The sequence below is a fragment of the Suncus etruscus genome, chromosome 5, assembly GCF_024139225.1.
Source record: "Suncus etruscus isolate mSunEtr1 chromosome 5, mSunEtr1.pri.cur, whole genome shotgun sequence".
Taxonomy (NCBI): Eukaryota; Metazoa; Chordata; class Mammalia; order Eulipotyphla; family Soricidae; genus Suncus; species Suncus etruscus.
The window spans coordinates 46,212,863-46,232,349 of record NC_064852.1 but is presented as its reverse complement, the minus strand read 5'-3'; the positions used below and the strand labels follow the sequence as shown (position 1 = coordinate 46,232,349).

Below are 19,487 nucleotides of genomic sequence, written 5' to 3'. Positions count from 1 at the left end.
TGAAGGGGAGGAGTAAGATGAGGGGCATCTGTGGTAGGAAAATTGCACTGATCAAGGGGAGTGTTCTTTTTATGACTGAAACCTAACTACACATGTATTTGTAATGATGGTGCTTAAACAAAGATAATATTTTTAAAAAATTGAAAGATAAAAACTTATGGGGGGGCTAGAGTGATAGCACAGTGGTAAGGCATACGGGCCAACACAGGATGAATGGTGGTTCAATTCCTGGCATCCCATATGGTCCCCTGAGCCTGCCAGGGTGATTTCTGAGCACAGAGCCAGGAGTAATATCCCTGAGTGTCGTTGGGTGTGGCACAAAAAACAAACAAAAAAACTTATAATCATACAAAAACCTATATGCTAAAGTTTATACCAGCTTTATTCAATATCAACCCAAACTGATAGATGGATTAAACTCATTTTGATATGTTCATATAATGGAAAGGCACCAACTAATCAAAAACAATGAACTAGTTATACATACAACATCATAAATTTTAAAGTTATTAATAAAATTCAAACTCAAAAAGATACTCCTAATATACTTTTTTTTTCTTTTTGGGTGACATCAGTGACACTCAGGAGTTTCTCCTGGCAATGCATTCAGAAATTGCTTGTGGCTTGGGGGACCATATTGGATGCCGGGGGATTAAATTGAGGTCCATCCTAGGTTATCACATGTAAAGCAAATGCCCTACAGCTTGCATCACTGCTCTGGCCCCTCCTGATATACTGTTTTTCAAGAAATCTAGAAACGGCACAGTAATAAAGAAGATTATTTTAGTGATTGCCATGAGTAAAAGAAGGAAGAAAGCCTGATTATAGAGTATTTGTAGGAGAGGCCTTTGCTTTTGTGTGGGGTTTTTCCTTTTGTTGTTATTATTGTTCTTGGAGGAACAAAACTACTTTGATTAGTGTGGTATGTGGAAGTCAGAGTAAGTAGCCACAAATGATGACTAGACTCTCATCCTTATGGTTTCTAATCAGTTGACCAGAAAGATTCTTATGGATGACCATGTAGGCTTACTATAATCATATGGGCTCTTCAAAGTAGAAGAGCTAAAGAGGGGATGAGGGGGTGCAGCTCAAGTGGCTCTGCTAAACTCTCAATCATGGCCAATAATGGTTTACCCCACCAGTACTACAATAATAACAACAACAAAAATGTGGAACAACACAAGTCAGTGACAAAAACATCTTTGCAAGAAGCAGCAGGAAAAACTAGGTATGGAAACTCAATTGACTTCTGTCTGGGAACATAAGGAAAGGGTGTCTCATGGCTAAATCTTAAGAGTACCACTAGAAATTGAGGACACAAGCTGATAGTCAACAAGAATTCAGGTTTCAAAGCTTCAGGAGGAACCAAGTCTGCCACCAACCTGAATGTACAGATTATAGATTTACTCCTGGAACCTCCGGAAAATAACATGGCCCTACCAACATCTTGCAGTTGGCATTGTAAGTCTCCAAACAGAGAAACCAGACTTAGGACCTATAAAAACTGCAATAATCGGGGCCTGCAAGGTGGCGCTAGAGGTAAGGTATCTGCCTTGCAAAGAAGGACCTCGGTTCAATCCCCAGCGTCCCATATGGTCCCCCCAAGCCAGGGGCGATTTCTGAGCACTTAGCCAGGAGTAACCCCTGAGCATCCAACAGGTGTGCCCCCCCCCCAAAAAAAAACCTGCAATAATGAGTTTATAGAATTTAAGCCTTGAACTGTGTGATCAGTTGCTACAGCAGCAACTCAGGGGCTGGGGAATCAGCTCAGCAGAGAGGAGCACATGCAATGTATGCAGGAGACTGGGTTCAGTGCAGGGCACCAGATGGTCTTCTGAGTGTAGAAGGGAAGGTGAGAAAGAGGGGGCAGGCAGAAGGAGAGAGAAAGGAAAATTAAGGACAAAGCCAGATAACATGCTACACACACACACACACACACACACACACACACACACACACACACACACACACACCGAGTAAAAGGCAATTCTATTATACATAAATTTAAAAAATAGGAAATGTTCTTGCTCTTAAATAATGCTACTATTCATTGAAACCAGAGGTTTTTTTCCATAGAAAAACTGAGTTTACATCGGGGAGCTTAGAAAGGACTTGGGACATGGTATGGGCAAGATAGGTGCAGTACTGGAATGGTGTATGCATAAAAAGTTGGGCTAACTATGATAAATCAGGGTACTCCTATAAAAATGATTTTAGAATATAGTGTTACTGTCGACTATCAAAAAATGTCTAACCTTATATCTTTCACTTTTCAGTTTTCAAGAAGCCTTTAATATCCATAGCAACAACTCAAAAGGTACCAGGTTCAGGTCCCCTGCCTTCTCTGCCCAAAACTCATTTCTCTTCCCTCCCAAGGACCACAGCCACACTACACATACATACCCTGCTCACGTTTAATGATTGATGTTTGGCTTGGACTCTCAAACAAGTCAGAACTTCCTCTACCTCAAGAGGCTGTTTTCCCAGGAGACCAACCAAGAGGAAAACTCCTAACTGCAGAATTTAAAGTGTTATCAAAGAAACAAATTGGGAACTCTCCAAGACTGAGAGTCCCCATCAATATCCCATACATCAAAACCTACTGGCAGAGCCCAAAGCAATGGATGACTCACCAAGGTTTTTGAAGCTAATGGAGTAGTACAAGAAAAGCTATAAATCCACTATTTTTGTTTGAAGATTAGTTTTTTGTCCTTTCCTAATGCTTCACACCACACCCACCCATGTCTCCACAACCCCTCACCACCAGCATCACTGATTTTCCTAGAGTTTAATAAAGAGGAATGCCCTTTTTTTCCCTACATCTCATGCCATTTAGACAGAGTAGTACATCTTACCAATCTCACTCCAAGGCATAGCTCTTTAAAATTGTCTTAACAACTCCCCACACTCTACAGCTACTTAAAAATCCATAAGTTAGAAGTCTATAAAAGCTACAAGATTTCAAAATGAGGAGATACGGGGGCTGGAGAAATAGCATGAGGGTAGGGCATTTGCCTTACATGCAGAAGGACAGTGGTTCAAATCCCAGCATCCCATATGGTCCCCTGAGCCTGCCAGGAGCTATTTCTGAGTGTAGAGCCAGGAGGAGCCCCTGAGTGCTGCCAGGTGTGACCCAAAAACAAACCAAAACAAAATGAGGAGATACTGTGGCTGGCTGGGAATGTGAGAGTTAGGGGCTGGGGGGGAATAGTCTTTGCCCAGAAGCTGGGAAAAAGTAAAAAATGATCAAATCAATTCCTCCAAGACACCTAAAATCTCCATCTGCAAAATATCTTAGGGGCCAGAGCAATAGCACAAGGGTAGGGCATGAATTCCTTGCACACAGAAAACCTGGGTTTGATACCCTGCTTCTTATATGATACACTCAACCTGCCAGTAATGATTCCAGAGTGCAGAGTGAGGAGTTACCCCTATTTACAGCCAGAAGTGGCCCAAGAACAAACAAAAAAGCTCTAGCTTATTAACACAATTTCCAGGGATTTAAAGAAAAGAAAATGGCCCTAGTTTCAAAATCACAAAGAATTTTTGAGGACTAGAAAGACAGCTCACTAGGCTGGAAGACATGAACTTCCCAAGTACCTCTAGAAGTGACCCCAAGCCCTTCTGAGCTGAGTAGCTCCTGACTACCACCAAGTATGGTCCAAAAATAAGCAAAAAATAAATAAATAAAATAAAATAAAAAGAGGGGTTCTGAATTTAGGTTAGCCACTGATATCATACTTTTTGTTTGTTTTGTTCAGTTTGAGGGCCACACCCAGTTGTGAGCAGGGCTAACACTTGACTCTGTACTCAGGGATCACTCCTGAGGAGACATTTCAGAATGCTTTGAGTTTCCTGGGTCATCCCTATAACCTGTGCCCCCAAGCAAGTAACTGTGCCCACCTAAGGCAGTTTATACCTGCAATGGAGCTATGTATGCTGCTTCCAACTGAATTGACCCAGCAGTCTATCTATTCAGTGCCATGGTAAATAAAGCACAGTACAGGAGCCGGAGAGATAGCATGGAGGTAAGGCGTTTGCCTTTCATGCAGGAGGTCATCAGTTCAAATCCCGGCGCCCCATATGGTCCTCTGTGCCTGCCAGGAGCAATTTCTGAGCGTGGAGCCAGAAATAACCCCTGAGCACTGCCGGGTGTGACCCAAAAACCACAAAAAAAAAAAAAAAAAAAAAAAGCACAGTACAAACTGCCAGAACTCCCATTTCCATGAGTTACTCAGTATTCATGAGAAATGAAGAAAGAATAAGCACCCAAGTCTTTGCATCCTTCAGCATTTATCACTCCTCTGTATACACGGGCACCAGAAAACATTTTAAAGAATGCTCCTATTTGCACTGTTCCAATAAACTTGGAAGTGAAAATTATAAAAATACCTTCCAACAGTTAATGGCAACATTAATCATGATATAGTCAGATTATAGAAACTACTGAATAGTGAGGATGAACAAAGTGATTTGTCAGGCAAAAGAGTAAGTGTAAGAAGTCACAAAAGAGAACATACTGTATAGTTTTGTAGATATAAAGTTTGCCTTTAAAAAAAAATAAAAACTAAACTTGGACAGACTTTGTCAAAACAGTAGTTACACTAAGGCAAAGCAGAGTTAATGACCAGAGAAATGCTATGCTAGAGGTCCCAAAAAACCATGTATCTTAGTCTGAGAGGTGAACAAAGGGAATGCCTATTTCTTTATAAAAACATACAGATGGCAGAGAGAAAATGCATGAGCCAGACAGAATGTTTGCTTCTTGGATTTGATTCCCAGCATCCATGTTCCCCAAAGCATCAATGGGGAAAACCCCTAAGCATCACTTCAAGGATTCCTGAGCATTGCCAGATGTGGCCCAATACACAAACAAAAAATAAACAAAGATGTCAGAAACTATCAAGGTCTGCAGAGATGTTTCAAAATGCTGAAGGCTCTGTCTTGGTTCACCAATATCACAGCATCCTGAGCATCACTAGAAGTGACTCCCAAGCACAGGGAGCTTGGGAAAAAAATCTCTGAAAACTGCTGGGTGTGGCCCCAAAACAAAAGTCATTAAGTTGTACATTTATAACTCCTTCCATCCTCCCTTCCTTCTTTATCTTTATTTAAGCCTCCCAAGCAGTACCCAGGGTGTAAGAGAAGACTCGAGCTCCAAAACTAGAACCTGGAGAGACGTGGGTCTGAAAGCAAACATCATGCAAGAAATAATCCACACAGTGAAAGGATTCAAGAATGGGTTCAGGAATTCCAACACTCCAGCCAGGAATCCCATCACAAAAGCCTTCTGCTCCTAAGAAGGAAAGCAGTTTAGTGGAGGAAGACTGAAAAATGAACCCCTGTCTTCCTGAACCCCCAGCTTTTATTAGCAAGAATCAGACCACACCCTAGGATGGAGAATGAATACTGAGTAGGGTAGGACCCAGTAATCCAACACCAGGGGAACCTATGGCCACTCCTAGGCTCTGATGCTTGTTTGGTTGTACAAACCTGAATTTTCACCACTAACTGTTCCAGCTCCACTGGGCTAGGAACCAGTAGGCCAACCCCCGAAGCACTCAGGGACTTGTGTGGTTCTGGGGCCACCCCATGCAAAGTCTGTATTCCTTCCCATTATTCCCAGAGCTGATAACACATGCTTGCTTTTAAATGTAAAAAACTATTTATTAAAAGGATTGTGTTAAGTTGAACAAAAATTTTGCTTTACAGTTAAAAAGCTTTCATGTCTATTCACATGTACCAGTTTTTGTTTACTTATTTTATCTGGTTTGACTTTGTTTTAATTTATCCAATAACATGCATATTTAGATGAATACTAAATACATATTCTTAGCAATGTCAAAATATTTAAGAACTGCCTTAATTCAAGGAGGTCTACCGTTCACATAGATCAAAGAGGATGATATGTTACCCCAAGTTAATTCTGGTCTGTCATTCTCAGAAGACAAAGGAAACGGGGTGGGGGAGGAAGAAGGAGGCAGGAGACAGAAGAAAAGAGAAAGGAAAGAAAGAAGGCAAGAATGGCAAAATAAAATATTATCTTCAAACTTGTCTTTAAAATAAGGTCATTAAAGTATGTTTTGTGACATACAATTAATTCTTTTTAAAAAATTGTTACAAGGCAGGGAGCAGAGGACTAGATGTCCCTGTGCCTCCCACTCTGTCCCACAGCCTGGCTCAGGGAGGAGCAACTCAGAATCAAAGTTGATGGCAGCTGAGATGTGTGACCCAAACAAGAGATTCTCCACATGTATACACGAAATAATGTCTTCTCTCTCTCTTTTTTTAAATAATATCGTTATTTAAACACCATGATTACAAAAATGATTGTAGTTGGGTTTCAGTCGTAAAAAGAACATCCCCCCTTCACCAGTGCAACATTCCCACCACCAATGCCCACTTGGGGTCACCCACTTGGGGTCACTTGGAGCTACCAGCCTAGGAGGTACAAGAGGAAGAAGCCCTTCAGGACAGAGGCTCAAGGAGGGAGCACCCGCTACAGCGACCAGTCTGCCACTCTCTGGGGCCGGTGCACCAATGGCGGAACAACACTAATATCAGGTTGGGTGCTGCTCAAGGAAGATCAGGAGGCCTCCCCCAGAACCCAGAGGGACTGTCACCTGTCAATCACCTGACCTACATCCACCAGCCACCGGGAAAGGGAAGGAGAGGGTTGGTCGGAGCATGCTCAGAGATGGGGATGACATCACTTAATCAATGCTGGGGAGGAGAAGGGCTGCATCAGCAGTCTTTAGCGGGCTGCCAGGAACGTGTCATCCGGGACCGGGAGGCTCCCCATTAACTTGGTCCCTCCCCACGCGACTCGCATACAAAGAGGACACCTCGGCCACAGTATCTGGGGGGAAGGGCCGTGGGAAAGGCTGGCCTATTCATTGGCCGGGTGCCTTTAAGAACTAACACGCAGTGCCCTCCTCCCAGGCCTTAGCAGCAGCCCAAGGCTGCAGAAAGGGAGGAGAGAGGTGGGGTGGGTGGTCACGAGAATGGGGGGCCCTAGATGTACAAAGTAACTTCTGCTCTAGGCAGAGAGGTTCTTAGGGACTCGCTGAACCCCCTTATCCAGGCCGACGTGAGCCCACTAGCCCCCTGGCAGCACACTGTCTGCGGGTGCCAGGTCAGGCCCAGAGTTTTGGCACCGAGCAGGGCCCCACGTCTAGCTTGGGTGGAGAAAAAACAGAAGCCAGACACACCAAGGGGACATTCAGGCCACCCATGTTTTCCACACCCACACACCCAGCTTGGCCCATACATGCAGGGCAAGGTGAACACTGAGAAGAACCGCATCTATGCCTTTACAGGGAGAGATCTCTGAACCTGAGCTGGGTTTTTATTTCCCCACCCCACCTTTGTATCTTCCTTCCCCCTACCTAATTAGGACCCACTTCCCCCCAAATCCAGACAAATGGCCAAGGGTTACCCAATTGCGAGTGGACGCTTGGAAAGCAAGAATGGGATGCAGACCTGATGATGACAGGGAAGGTTGGCGGGACCCCAGCTTGGAAGATAACGGGGACACACAAGCCCACGCGGCGTGGCCGGGCACAGAACAATAGGCCCACTCGGACCCCCCACCCCTCGAACAATGGCGGCGCCAAACCCGTTCTCGCACCCCCAACCCCCAACCTCCCCATCTGGAGCTCTCCCTGCCGCCCCCCTTTGCTCCCCTCTGCCCGCCTGCTAGGCAAAGTATGGACCCCCGGGGATGGGGATGGGGGTCTTTTCGTGCAGTCCACCCCTAGGAGGGGCATTGAGGACGTCCGAAGGGGAGACCGAGGTGGAGTTTGGGGCCGCCGCGAGGAGCGCAGGAGGACAGACAGGTCACTTACCCCGATGACCACGGTCTCGTCGCCTTTGAATTTGGGGATGAATTTGTCCCCGCGAAGGATCTCCGCCTCGTTGAGCGGCCGGAACCGGCACATCACTTTGATGCTGCATTCGGCTGGATCCGCCATCTCCGCCCGCTGCAAAGAGGGGGCGCGGGGGTGCGGGCTGGGTGGCTCGGGGGGCCCTGGCTCGGCGGTCCCGGGGAGGAGGCCGCGCACCGCACAACGCAGCGCACCGCCCGCAGCCTCCCACGACTCTTCTCAGCAGCTCATCGCCAACTCGGCAGCTCGGACCCGGGCGATGGGGGGCAGCCCCTCGGGATCGGGGGGGGGGGTCCCCCCAGCTGCGATCAAATCCTCCTGTCCTGGTCCTGCAGCGCGCGCCCGGGGCCCACCTGCCTGCGCGCGACGGACCACGCGGCCGCCGGCGGTGCTGGCGATGCTCAGACCTCCCGGGCTCCGGCGCGCTCAGCCATCCCGCATCCCGCATCAGCACCAGCCGCCACCTCGCCCGGCCCGCCCCTCCGCCGCGCCCGGCCCCCGCCCGCCCGGGTCCGCCCGGTGGGGACGTCACCGGGGGACCGGGCCCCACCTCCTCGCGGCGCACCTCGGGACATGTAGTCACTCGCTCCACCTGCAGGTACCGGGACGCGAAAGCTAGAAGAGATGATGCGGGGGTGTTGCTGAAGCGAGCCCGCAGAGTTTTGCACGTCTGGTGTGTTTCCTCCTGAACAGGATTGGAGGTGCACAGCCGGTGTTCCAGGTTGAAATCTCCATGAACAGCTAAGTCTGTTCTAGCAATTCCTTATACTCCCCCCCCCCCCAAAATGCACCAAGATGATGGCCCATAAGGGCATGAGTATTCAATAGTTCAATTGGAACAAAGGTAAAGCTATTGAACATTTTCTGCGTGTGGACAAGTTTGCCAAGGGTTGTGGGAAAAACATGAAAAAGGAAGGAAGGTGATGTGTTCGTGAATATTTGAAGTAAATTGAACCCGAAATTGCCTGCACATAGTGGTTTGGAACTTAGTTAAGGGGAGGGGTTTCTTCTGTGTTGCTACAAGTTAAGAACTTGGAATGCACACCACAGATGGTTGCATCCTCCAGGACCACTCGGTGGGGGGTAAATCATTTGATTTTTATAGCATGATTAAGAGAATCTTCACCTAATAGAATCTAGTAAAATGAATGTAATCCTGTAATATGCAATCTTGTAATATGAACAGAATACTCCTGCGAGTATTCAGACTTCTGATTTCTTAGCCTCATCTCTTGCCACATTTCAACAAATAACAATCTTTTATGATTCTTGTATTCCTTCACCTCTTCTCTTCTTACTATTGATATTTTGCTTAAGCCTTTTGCTCTCCTGGAATTTCTCTCTCTCTCTTTTTTTTTTCTTTTGGGGAAGTCCACACCTAAAGGTGCTCAGGAGTTACTCCTAGCTCTGCACTCAAGAATCATTCGTGGCAGTTCTCAAGGGACTATATCGGATGTCAGGGATCAAACACGGGTTGACCTCAGACAAGGCAAGCACTTTACCTGCTGTAGCCCCTGGAATTTCTCATTCCTGCCTATTATTACATAAATGTATTATTAGGACTTTTAAAACAGAAAGTGAAGGACTGGAGAGATAGTCGTAGAGCAAACAGAATCCACAAATGTAATTGCCTGCATATGCACTATGAACACACACACACACACACACACACACACACACACTAATAAAATGGAAAGTGAAAGCTGGAGAAACAGTGCAGGCATAAAATCAATTGTATATCCTCGACTCGGATTCCAGCCCACATTGACCATATATGTTCCTTGAGCACTACCAAGAGTAACCCCTAAGCACCAAGATTGTGACCAAACCCACCCCAAATACAGAATGACCTCTTTCATATGGGGGGTGTGGTACTTTAAAATGTCCAATGTCCAATGGGGAGGAAGGACACTTGGATATTGGTAATGGGAATGTTGCACTGGTGAAAAATTTTATATTAAATTAAAAAATCAAAAAGAAAAAAGAAAAGATAAGGCCTCCCAATTCTTACCACAGTCTGTGTTCTTTACACTGAGTGTATAAAAATAAGACATACAGTAAATGCACCCCATATACACCTCAACCGAGGCCCTGTGCCTGGCCTGTATTGTGAATTGGGGAACAATGATAAAAAAAAAACTCTAAGAGTCAGCCTAAAGAACTGAGTTTGATAATGGGTGGAGGCAGTGACATTACTCTAAGCATTACTATGAATTATATCATAAATCTTAGTGCCCAAATTAAAAATTCCTAAAATTAAAATAAAAACAAAAATGTTAAGATTTATGTTATAAAAATATAAAATACTTTGATGTAAACCAGGCAAAACACTCTTGGGTATTGGCTTCTATGATATATTTAGCAATTTTAATTCTAATAGAAAGCAAACTAAAACAAAAAATTAACAAATTAGACTACATCAAACCAAAAGGTTTCTGCATAGCCAAAGAAACTGTTACTGGGGCGGGAGAGATAGCATGGAAGTAAGGCATTTGCCTTTCATGCAGAACGACGGTAGTTCGAATCCCGGCATCCCATATGGTCCCCCGTGCCTGCCAGGAGCCATTTCTGAGCGTGGAGCCAGAAGTGACCCCTGAGCGCTGCCGGGTGTGACCCAAAAACAAAACAAAAACAAAACAAAACAAAAAAACTATCACTAAAACTAAAAGACATACAGTGAGCAGGAGAAAATTTCAAACATGATATATCTGACAAAGAGTTAATAACAGTAAGAAGAAAATAAAACAGCCCATTAAGAAATGGAGGGAAGGACAGGAGAAACTATACAGGGATATTACAGCTCATGCCTTACTGTAGCTAATCTGATTTCAATCCCAAAACTACATTTGGTCCCATAACCCTTCCTGAGTGATTTCTGAGCACAGAACTGGGAATAAGCCCTAAACACTACTGGGTGTGGCCCCAAAACAAAACAAAACAAACAAAGGAAGAAGAGCAGGGAAGACATATGAATGGCCAACAAGCACATAAAATCATGTGTATTGTCACTGATTATAGAGAAATTAAAATCAAAATGAGAATAAAATATCACCTTAAACCAACAAGAATGGCCTTTGAGGCTGGAGCATTAGCACAGCGGTAGGGCATTTGCCTTGCACGGGCCAACCCAGGACGAACCTGAGTTCGATCCCAGGCAGCGTCCCATTTGGTTCCCTAAACCAGGAGCGATTTCCGAGTGCATAGCCAGGAGTAACCCCTGAGAATTACCGGGTGTGGCCCAACCAAAAAAAAAAAAAAAACATAAAAAAAAAAAAAAGAATGGCCTTCACTAAAAAGTCCAGAAACAACAACACTGGTGGGAGGTGAGGAATAAACCAAGTCATCATACATTGTTGATGGGAATGTAAATTGGTCCAGCCCCTGAAGGAAATAGTATGGGTGTCCTAAAATATTAAAAATAGCTTTATCAGGGCCCGGAGAGATAGCAAAGCGACATTTGCCTTGCAAGCAGCCGAACCAGGACCAAAGGTGGTTGGTTCGAATCCCGGCGTCCCATATGGTCCCCCGTGCCTGCCAGGAGCTATTTCTGAGCAGACAGCCAGGAGTAACCCTGAGCACCGCCGGATGTGGCCCAAAAACCAAAAAAAAAAAAAAAAAATAGCTTTATCAGGGGCCGAAGAGCTAGCCTGATGGTAAGGCGTCTGCCTTCCATGCAGAAGGACGGTGGTTCGAATCCCAGCATCCCATATGGTCCCCGAGCCTGCCAGGGGAGATTTCTGAGCGTAGAGCCAGGAGGAACCCCTGAGCGCTGCCAGGTGTGACCCCCCCCAAAAAAATAGCTTTATCGGGCCAGAACAATAGCACAACTGTAGGGCATTAGCCTTGCACGCAGCTAATCCTGGATGGATGGTGATTCGAATCCCGGTGTCCCATATGGGGACCCGCAAGTCAGGAGCAATTTCTAAGTGCATAGCCAGGAGTATGACCCCGAGCGTCACTGGATGTGGCCCATAAACCAAAGACAAAACAAACAAACAAAAAAGCTTTATCATATAATTCAGTGATTTCACTGTTATATATTTATCTTGAGAACATAAAATCACAATTTCAAATCTATATAAGCCTGCCTTTGTTCATTGCAGCATTATTTACAACAGCCAAGATTTGGAAACAACCAAGCATCCAATCAATGTTGAATAAAGGAAAGGTGTTATATATACATAATTGAATACTACTTCTCTCTGAAAAAAAAAGAAAAACATTTTTCCTTTTTTAGCAGCAAAAATGTTGGAGGAGGTCATAATAAGTGAAATCAGCCTAAAAATGAAAGATAGTTAATAGATGACCTCACATACATGAGTACAGAGAAGCAGAGAAACATAAAACTATAGAAACAAAATTGAAACTGGAGACATATAATGTAGGTTAAAGGATTATACTGTATATGTATGTACCTGATCCTAGTTCTATCTTCAGCACCACATGGTTCCTCATGTAGTGACTTCCAGGGGCCCCAGTAGTCCCAAGCACCAGTGCAACAGCTAAAGTAGTTTTTAGCACAGCAAGGTGGGAACAGCACCAAATTTTCAAGTCCTTTCATTGAACTGTTTACCCCAATTAGCCAAGAATTACTGGGAAGAATTAAATGGCCTCTTGAGTGCCACTGCTTCAAAAACCTGTGGACTCAGAGCTCAGAGATGTGGTTATCAGAGTGAAGGGTAAAGAAGAGAGTTGAAGTAAAGAAGGATTCAGTGAAATGTGGGGGAAGAAAATGGCTAATTTGGTGGCGACTGTGGTGTGTTGATACAATTAAAAGAACATGAAATTATACCCTTAAGTCATATGCAATCATATGACTAATATGACCTTAAATATGATCACAATTTGAGAAGAAATATGATCACAATTTGAGAAGAAAGACTCAGTTTCTTCATATTATCACTAAAATGATAAAAATATTAACATATGTTCTTTGAAGAAATTTTTTAAATATTTTTTCTTTCTAAAATTATATACTTAAATTGATTCCAAAATTAGAACGCAACTTTCACTCTCTGGAACAGAACACAAATACCATCTAAACCCATCTCTTCATTCTCACGGGTTATCAACTAGGACATGTAGACTCAGCATAGACCATGACCTATATAGATAAATTTGACTGGCAGGCAGCACATCTTGGAAAGCTGAGTCTACTCTTGAGTCAGTATGGATTATAAGCACCAAACAAGATCTAATTGATGAGTAATAATTTATTTACACAGAACAAATAACTTCAGAGCTTATGATAATGCTAGAAAGATCTCAGAGATCTTCTTAAATTTATCTCTGATCATCCATGATAATATTAGAAAGATCTAGATCTTATTAAATTTTTTCTACTCATGAACCCTTTTCACCTGATAAATGCAACACTTTGACCCATCACATAATTGATTTTGAATTAAGTATTGGTTATTATATTTGTTCATATACCTTTTATTATTGCCAAAATGATACTTTTAAAAATATTTTGGCTAGTGTCCTTTTGGGCCATGGTGGGGGGTTCACACTGGGAAGTGTTCAGACATTACTCCTGGCTCTGCACTCAGGAAATATTCCTGTCAGTACTTGGGGGACCGTATGGGATGCCAGGTCAGCCACATGAAAGACAAGTGCCCCATTCTCTGTACTATCTCTCCAACCCTCCTTATAAAAAATGTTATTTAGGGCCCGGAGAGATAGCACAGCGGCATTTGCCTTGCAAGCAGCCGATCCAGGACCAAAGGTGGTTGGTTCGAATCCCGGTGTCCCATATGGTCCCCCGTGCCTGCCAGGAGCTATTTCTGAGCAGACAGCCAGGAGTAACCCCTGAGCATCGCCGGGTGTGGCCCAAAAACAAAAAAAATGTTATTTTAGTCACCTTGGTTTACAAATTGATAGTGGCAGTGTTTCATGCAGAAAACATCCCAACATTACACCCTGCACCAGTGTCAGTTTCCCTCCACCATTCCAACATGTCCTAGTGTTCCCCCACCTTCCTCCTACATTCTATCCCTCCTACAGTAATATATTTCCTATTAAAGCAAATTTTCGATTTTTGGTTGCCTCTGAACATGTTTTGCCTCTCTACTGTTACATTATATGCCACATATGTGAAGATTATTTTGTATATGTCCCTCTCCTTCTGATTATAAAGTAATACATAGCTTACAAATTTTATATTTTATTTTAGATTAGAATTTGATTGAATTTTAGATATTAATCATCTGTTCTTAGATCCTGAACAATGATAAAATGATGAGTTATTTAGTTGTTTTATATCTCATTGTTTAATGAGCAATAGGAAGCTAGCCATTATTTACATTCTGGCATATCTGGGAAGACAAACTACGAGCAGACAAGACAGATCCACTGATCTCTTTTTGGTAGTAGGTTAGCCATGGGACTTTGGTAAGGGTGTGGTGATAATTATACACATTTAAAGGTATAAAATAAGACCTCTGAAAGTTCCATAATGTTGTAAACAATAATAAGTCAATGAAGGGGCCGGAAAGATAGCATGGAGGGTAAGGCGGTTGCCTTGCATATGAAAGGACGGTGGTTTGAATCCCGGCATCCCATATGGTCTTCAAGCCTGCCAGGAGCGATTTCTGAGCATAGAGTCAGGAGTAACCCCTGAGCGCTGCCCAGTGTGATCCAAAAACCATAATAATAATAATAATAATAATAATAATAATAATAATAATAATAATATAACAATAATAAAAATTTCTCCTTTAAAAATAAGTCAATGAAAAATTTTAGAAATTTTAAGTAAGAAAAGGACTTTAACAGATATTTCTCCAAAGATGGTATATAAATAATTAATAATTATATAAAAACAAGCTCAGGTTCACTAATCATTAGGAAAATCAAATCAAAGCTAGAATTAAATGCTACTTCATACCTATCAGAATGGTGATCATCAAAAAATTGTTGAGATGATGATGAGATAGAAATTCTTATGCAATGTCAGTATCAATGTGAAATGATGCAGCTGTAATATAACATGGTATAGCAACTCCTGAACCTTTGAAAACAAATTACCATATGATCTAGCATTTCTGCTTCTGGGCATATGCTGAAAAGAACTAAAATAAAGAATGCAGACAGATTGTCCACACTAGCATTATTCTCAGTAGCAAAAATGTGGAAGTAATGCAAATGTCCAGCTATGGATGACTGGGTAAACAGAATATGGTAAATTCATAAATTAAACATTTCATCTTAAAAGAGAAGGAAATGAAACATGCTACAATAAGAATTAAACTTGATGATCTAATACTCAAAGAGCTCAGAAATAAGAAACAAAACAATAACCCTATCAAAAATGGGGAGAGGAAAATAGAAGTAATTGGTAAGGCACTGATGTTAATTGGGCTGAGAGGTTTGAGAGACTCGTTGCAGGTGAATATGAAGATGAATATCCAGTGACTTGGATCTGAGCTAAAAGATATTTAGTATTTCAATTACTGAACTTTCTGTAAGTGGACCTTTCAAAATCATGCTCATTTTCAAAATGGTTTTTCTTGTGTGAAATGAAATTTTACCTAGTCAGTCTCTGCAATCATTAGAAAATATGTTACAGTTTAACCAAGATAAAATAGATTTTTCTACACTGTGATAAATATATTCAGTTTTTGCTCCACTAAAATTACAGATGGAATTCAAGGCAGTGCAGCAGGTTCAACATCTTCCACATTCAAAGTTTTTCCTGATTGAAGGGGTAGTGATAAGACTACTGAATTGGAAGGTATTTTTAATGATCCATCACAAAGTAAACTAATGAGAGCCACACTTGATGGGCCATAAACTTGGGTTACTGGAATTCAACTGTTCAGTACATGAAGTTGTTAGAGGGATGCTGACACTAGTAACAGGTGAGGAGTTGGAATGTTGTTTACCTGAAACTGTTAATAATAAATAGCTTTGTAAATCACAGTGCCTTATTAACAATTTGTAAATAAATTAAAACTAGGTAAAAATGTAGTAAAAATGGAACGCAATGTAATGACAAAATGGGCCACCTACCCACAGCCCCGCTTACCAAATATCGATTTTTTTACTTTTAAAAATCACTTTATTTAAACACCATGATTTACAAGGTTGTTCATAACACGGTTGTGTTTTTTGTTCATAGTTACAAAGTTGTTTATGATTGATTTTCAGTCATATAGTGTACAATACCCTTCACTAGTGCACATTTCCCCCTGCCAGACATCTTGTGCTGAAGGCAAGAGACACACCAATTCAAGATAACTTCCTGGAATTTGCAGCTCACAGGTCAATAACTGACCTGAGAAGATCTAAGGAGGTTGGCAGCAGTGCCATAAGTCTGATTAAATTTCCATGCCAAAGCCCTGTGAGGAGATTTGTGTGACTAGAGTGGGATTAACAAAGATTATATCAAAAAGCAATTTGTGATCTAATTATGAAAAACTACATGGTGGTCAAGCTAAGGATGTATATCTTTGGACACAGAATAAATCAGCTCAATGTGGCAAAATCTGCCCTTGGATCTGTTGGCCTTGGAGTATCCATATCTTTACTTTTTTTTTCTTTTTTGTTTATTTTTGTGTTTTGTTTGTTTGTTTTTTGGGCCAAACTCAGTGTCACTCAGGGATTACTCCTGGCTTTGTGCTCAGAAATCACTCCTGGCAGGCTCAGGATACCATGTGGAATGCCAGGGATCAAACCTGGTTCTGCTAAATGCAAGGAAAACACCCCACCTGCTGTGCTTTCATCACCTAGCCTAGGAAGTTCTTTTTCTTTTTCTTTCTTTCTTTCTTTCTTTCTTTCTTTCTTTCTTTCTTTCTTTCTTTCTTTCTTTCTTTCTTTCTTTCTTTCTTTCTTTCTTTCTTTCTTTCTTTCTTTCTTTCTTTCTTTCTTTCTTTCTTTCTTTCTTTCTTTCTTTCTTTCTTCTTTTTCTTCTTTCTTTCTTTCTTTCTTTCTTTTTCTTTCTTTCTTTCTCTCTCTTTCTCTTTCTTTTCTCTCTTTCTTTCTTCTTTCTTTCTTTCTTCTTTCTTTCATTCTTTTATTTTTTCTCACTCTTTCTTTTTTTCTTTTTTAATAATATCTGTATTTAAGTACCATACAAACATATTTGTAACTGGGCTTCAATCATAAAATAAACACCTCTCTTCACCAGCTGATAATTTGAACAAATTTTATTTTTTCTATATTTTAAAAGTTCCTCCTTTTAAAAGTTTTGGTTTTTATAATATGTAGTAACATATGTGGTTTACATCATATTTTTATTGAGTAGTACATGTCTAATTGGTGTTACCAATTCTACTTGGTCAATAAAAAGATTCAGAAAGTGTGCTTATAGTAATTATTGTGTTGTCTGGATAGTTTTAGTTTCCTGGTCATTTAGGAAAAGTCTTACTTTAAATCTAGCTTTGAGGGTTTTTCACCATAAAAAGTTTATCTAGTAATCACTATTGGTGACATTCCTGTGGGCATATGCTTGTGGATCTTGGGGAATCACAGCCTATGTGGAAGTGCTATCTGACTCACTAGCTTAGATAAAGTCCTTAATCCTTAAGGTTAGGCATGTACCCAATGAAGAAAGATGATCCTCCCTTCTAGAGAATGTGAGATCAATACCCCTATACTGTGGTTCAGGCCCTGCATATGCCAAGTATGTCTCTCCTACTTATGCTATTCTTTCCCCAGTAGTCTCAGCTGTTCTACAAGAAATAGCCAGCTTGTATCATTCAATATCACTTTTTTTTTTTTTTTTTGGTTTTGGGCCACACCCAGTGACACTCAGGGGTTACTCTTGGCTATGCACTCAGAAATTGCTTCTGACTTGGGGGACCATATGGGATGCTGGGGGATTGAACCAAGTTCCGTCCTAGGCTAGAGTGAGCAAGGCAGATAGATGCCATACCCCTGCGATATCACACCGGCCCCTCAATCTTACTTTTGACAATTCTTTGATCCTAGCTTCCATACAATTATTGGGGGGTAAATAGTACTTTTCTTTTTTAATTTTTTAAATTTTAATTTATTTTTTAATTTATTTATTTAAAGAAAATGCATCACATAGTTTATCATACTATATTTGTTTCCAGCTAAGTGAAAGCAAAGTTATTGAAAAAAAATAGAAAGAAAAAATCAAATAAAAGAGAAAAAAAAGGAAAGAAAAGAGTACAGTAGCAAGCGCATTTGTGAAAATTATTATATCTTCAATGAAGTTATTAATACAATGGCAGAAGGTTTAGTAAGCTCTTGTTGTTAGCTGTTCATTCTGTTAAATTATGGTGTTCCTTTAGGGATGACAACATCAAACAAATAAAGGTGTCCAGAAATTCAAAGCCCTATTCCGGATATTATAACTTTTAGGGACATGTACTCAGCTGCCAGTCCTCCTGAAGTGTAGTTAGATTATTGTCACTGAAGGAAATTGTAGGGGATCAGTGATGAAGCAGGCCATTGGGGAAATAATGATTCTGGGTAATGGAGGCAGCAAGCCTGGCTTCATCAGGGCAGATGCTTGGCATACCTTTTCCTCCTGAGATAGATGGTCAGCTTTCTGCTGCGTGGACCAGTGTAGCTATAATTTTCACCGCTCATTTTACATCTCATTCAAAAAAAGAGGAGTCTATGGAGCTGACTCAATTTGAACAATGCAGCTGCATTTGTGGGCATGGTTACAGCTGCTAGGCTTCCAGGAAGAGGGAAGAAGGGTGGTGGTGGTGCCTGTACTCACTCAAAAAAGCACTGGTGATATCAGCCCCAGCTCCCATCTTGCTAGAATGGACGTTTTTTGTTTTGTTTTGTATTGTTTTTTGGGCCACATCTGGTGATGCTCAGGGGTTACTCCTGGCTATGCCCTCAGAAATCGCCCCTGACTTGGGGAACAATATGGGATCCCGGGGATCAAACCACAGTCCATCCTGGGTCAGCCGTGTGCAAGGCAAATGCCCTACCACTGTGCCGTTGCTCCGGCCCCTAGAATGGACTTTTTTTTTTTTTTTTATAAATTCCCTGCAGTGCCTCTGTCTCTTTTTTGTTATTGTTGTTGGTGGTGGTGGTGTGGTGGTGGTGGTGCTCAAACTCAGGGATCACTAATGGTAGTGCTATGAGGACCATTTGGGGTGCCTGGGTTGGAACCTGGGTTGGCCTAGTCCAAGGCAACGTCCTACCTGCTGCATTATCTCTCTGCCCCCTCATTTTCTTAGTGGTTGGGGGGATTTGAGTTACAATCCGGGGTGTTCAAGGGCTATTCTTAGTTCTTTGCTCAGGAGCAACCCCTGGCAGTACTAGGGATTTCAAGCCCAGTTTAGTGTGACACAGACAAGTGTCTTTAACCCCTGTACTATCTCTCCCACTCTAGAGTCTGTTAGAATTCCTATATAACCTTTTGAATACAGGCTTCTATCTAGGGTGATGAAAAATTTCTGGTAGTAAGAACTATAATAGTTGCACATTGCACATTAAAGCTACTGAATTCTATATTTTAAGAAGGCAAAAAGGGCAACATTGATGTACTTTGAATCTGAACACAATTTTTTTTCCACACAGAACCTTTCGCCTTCTCAGGTAATTGGTCCTTCTAATTTGATCTTTGAACACTCCCTGTATTGCAATTAAGTTCCTGTTGTCGGGGCT

General features: G+C 42.0%; 1 protein-coding gene, 1 non-coding gene and 1 pseudogene across 2 annotated transcripts in view; 2 read left to right on the top strand and 1 right to left on the bottom strand.

The window, feature by feature from the left end:
* KIF5C (kinesin family member 5C) overlaps positions 1 to 7,986 on the bottom strand; it is a 210,015-nt gene extending 202,029 nt beyond the window's left edge. The window contains exon 1 of the mRNA XM_049772995.1: positions 7,848 to 7,986. Coding sequence (XP_049628952.1) covers positions 7,848 to 7,973 — 126 coding nt within the window. The 5' untranslated portion in view covers positions 7,974 to 7,986. The remainder of the gene's footprint in view (positions 1 to 7,847) is intronic.
* A 1,894-nt stretch (positions 7,987 to 9,880) lies between these two features.
* On the top strand, positions 9,881 to 10,013 carry LOC126010176 (small nucleolar RNA SNORA51). Its single transcript, XR_007496305.1, has one exon. It is a non-coding gene; the product is annotated as a small nucleolar RNA SNORA51 (small nucleolar RNA).
* Positions 10,014 to 15,287: 5,274 nt separating this feature from the next.
* Positions 15,288 to 15,795, top strand: LOC126008575 (proteasome maturation protein-like; annotated as a pseudogene).
* The last annotated feature ends 3,692 nt before the right edge of the window (positions 15,796 to 19,487 follow it).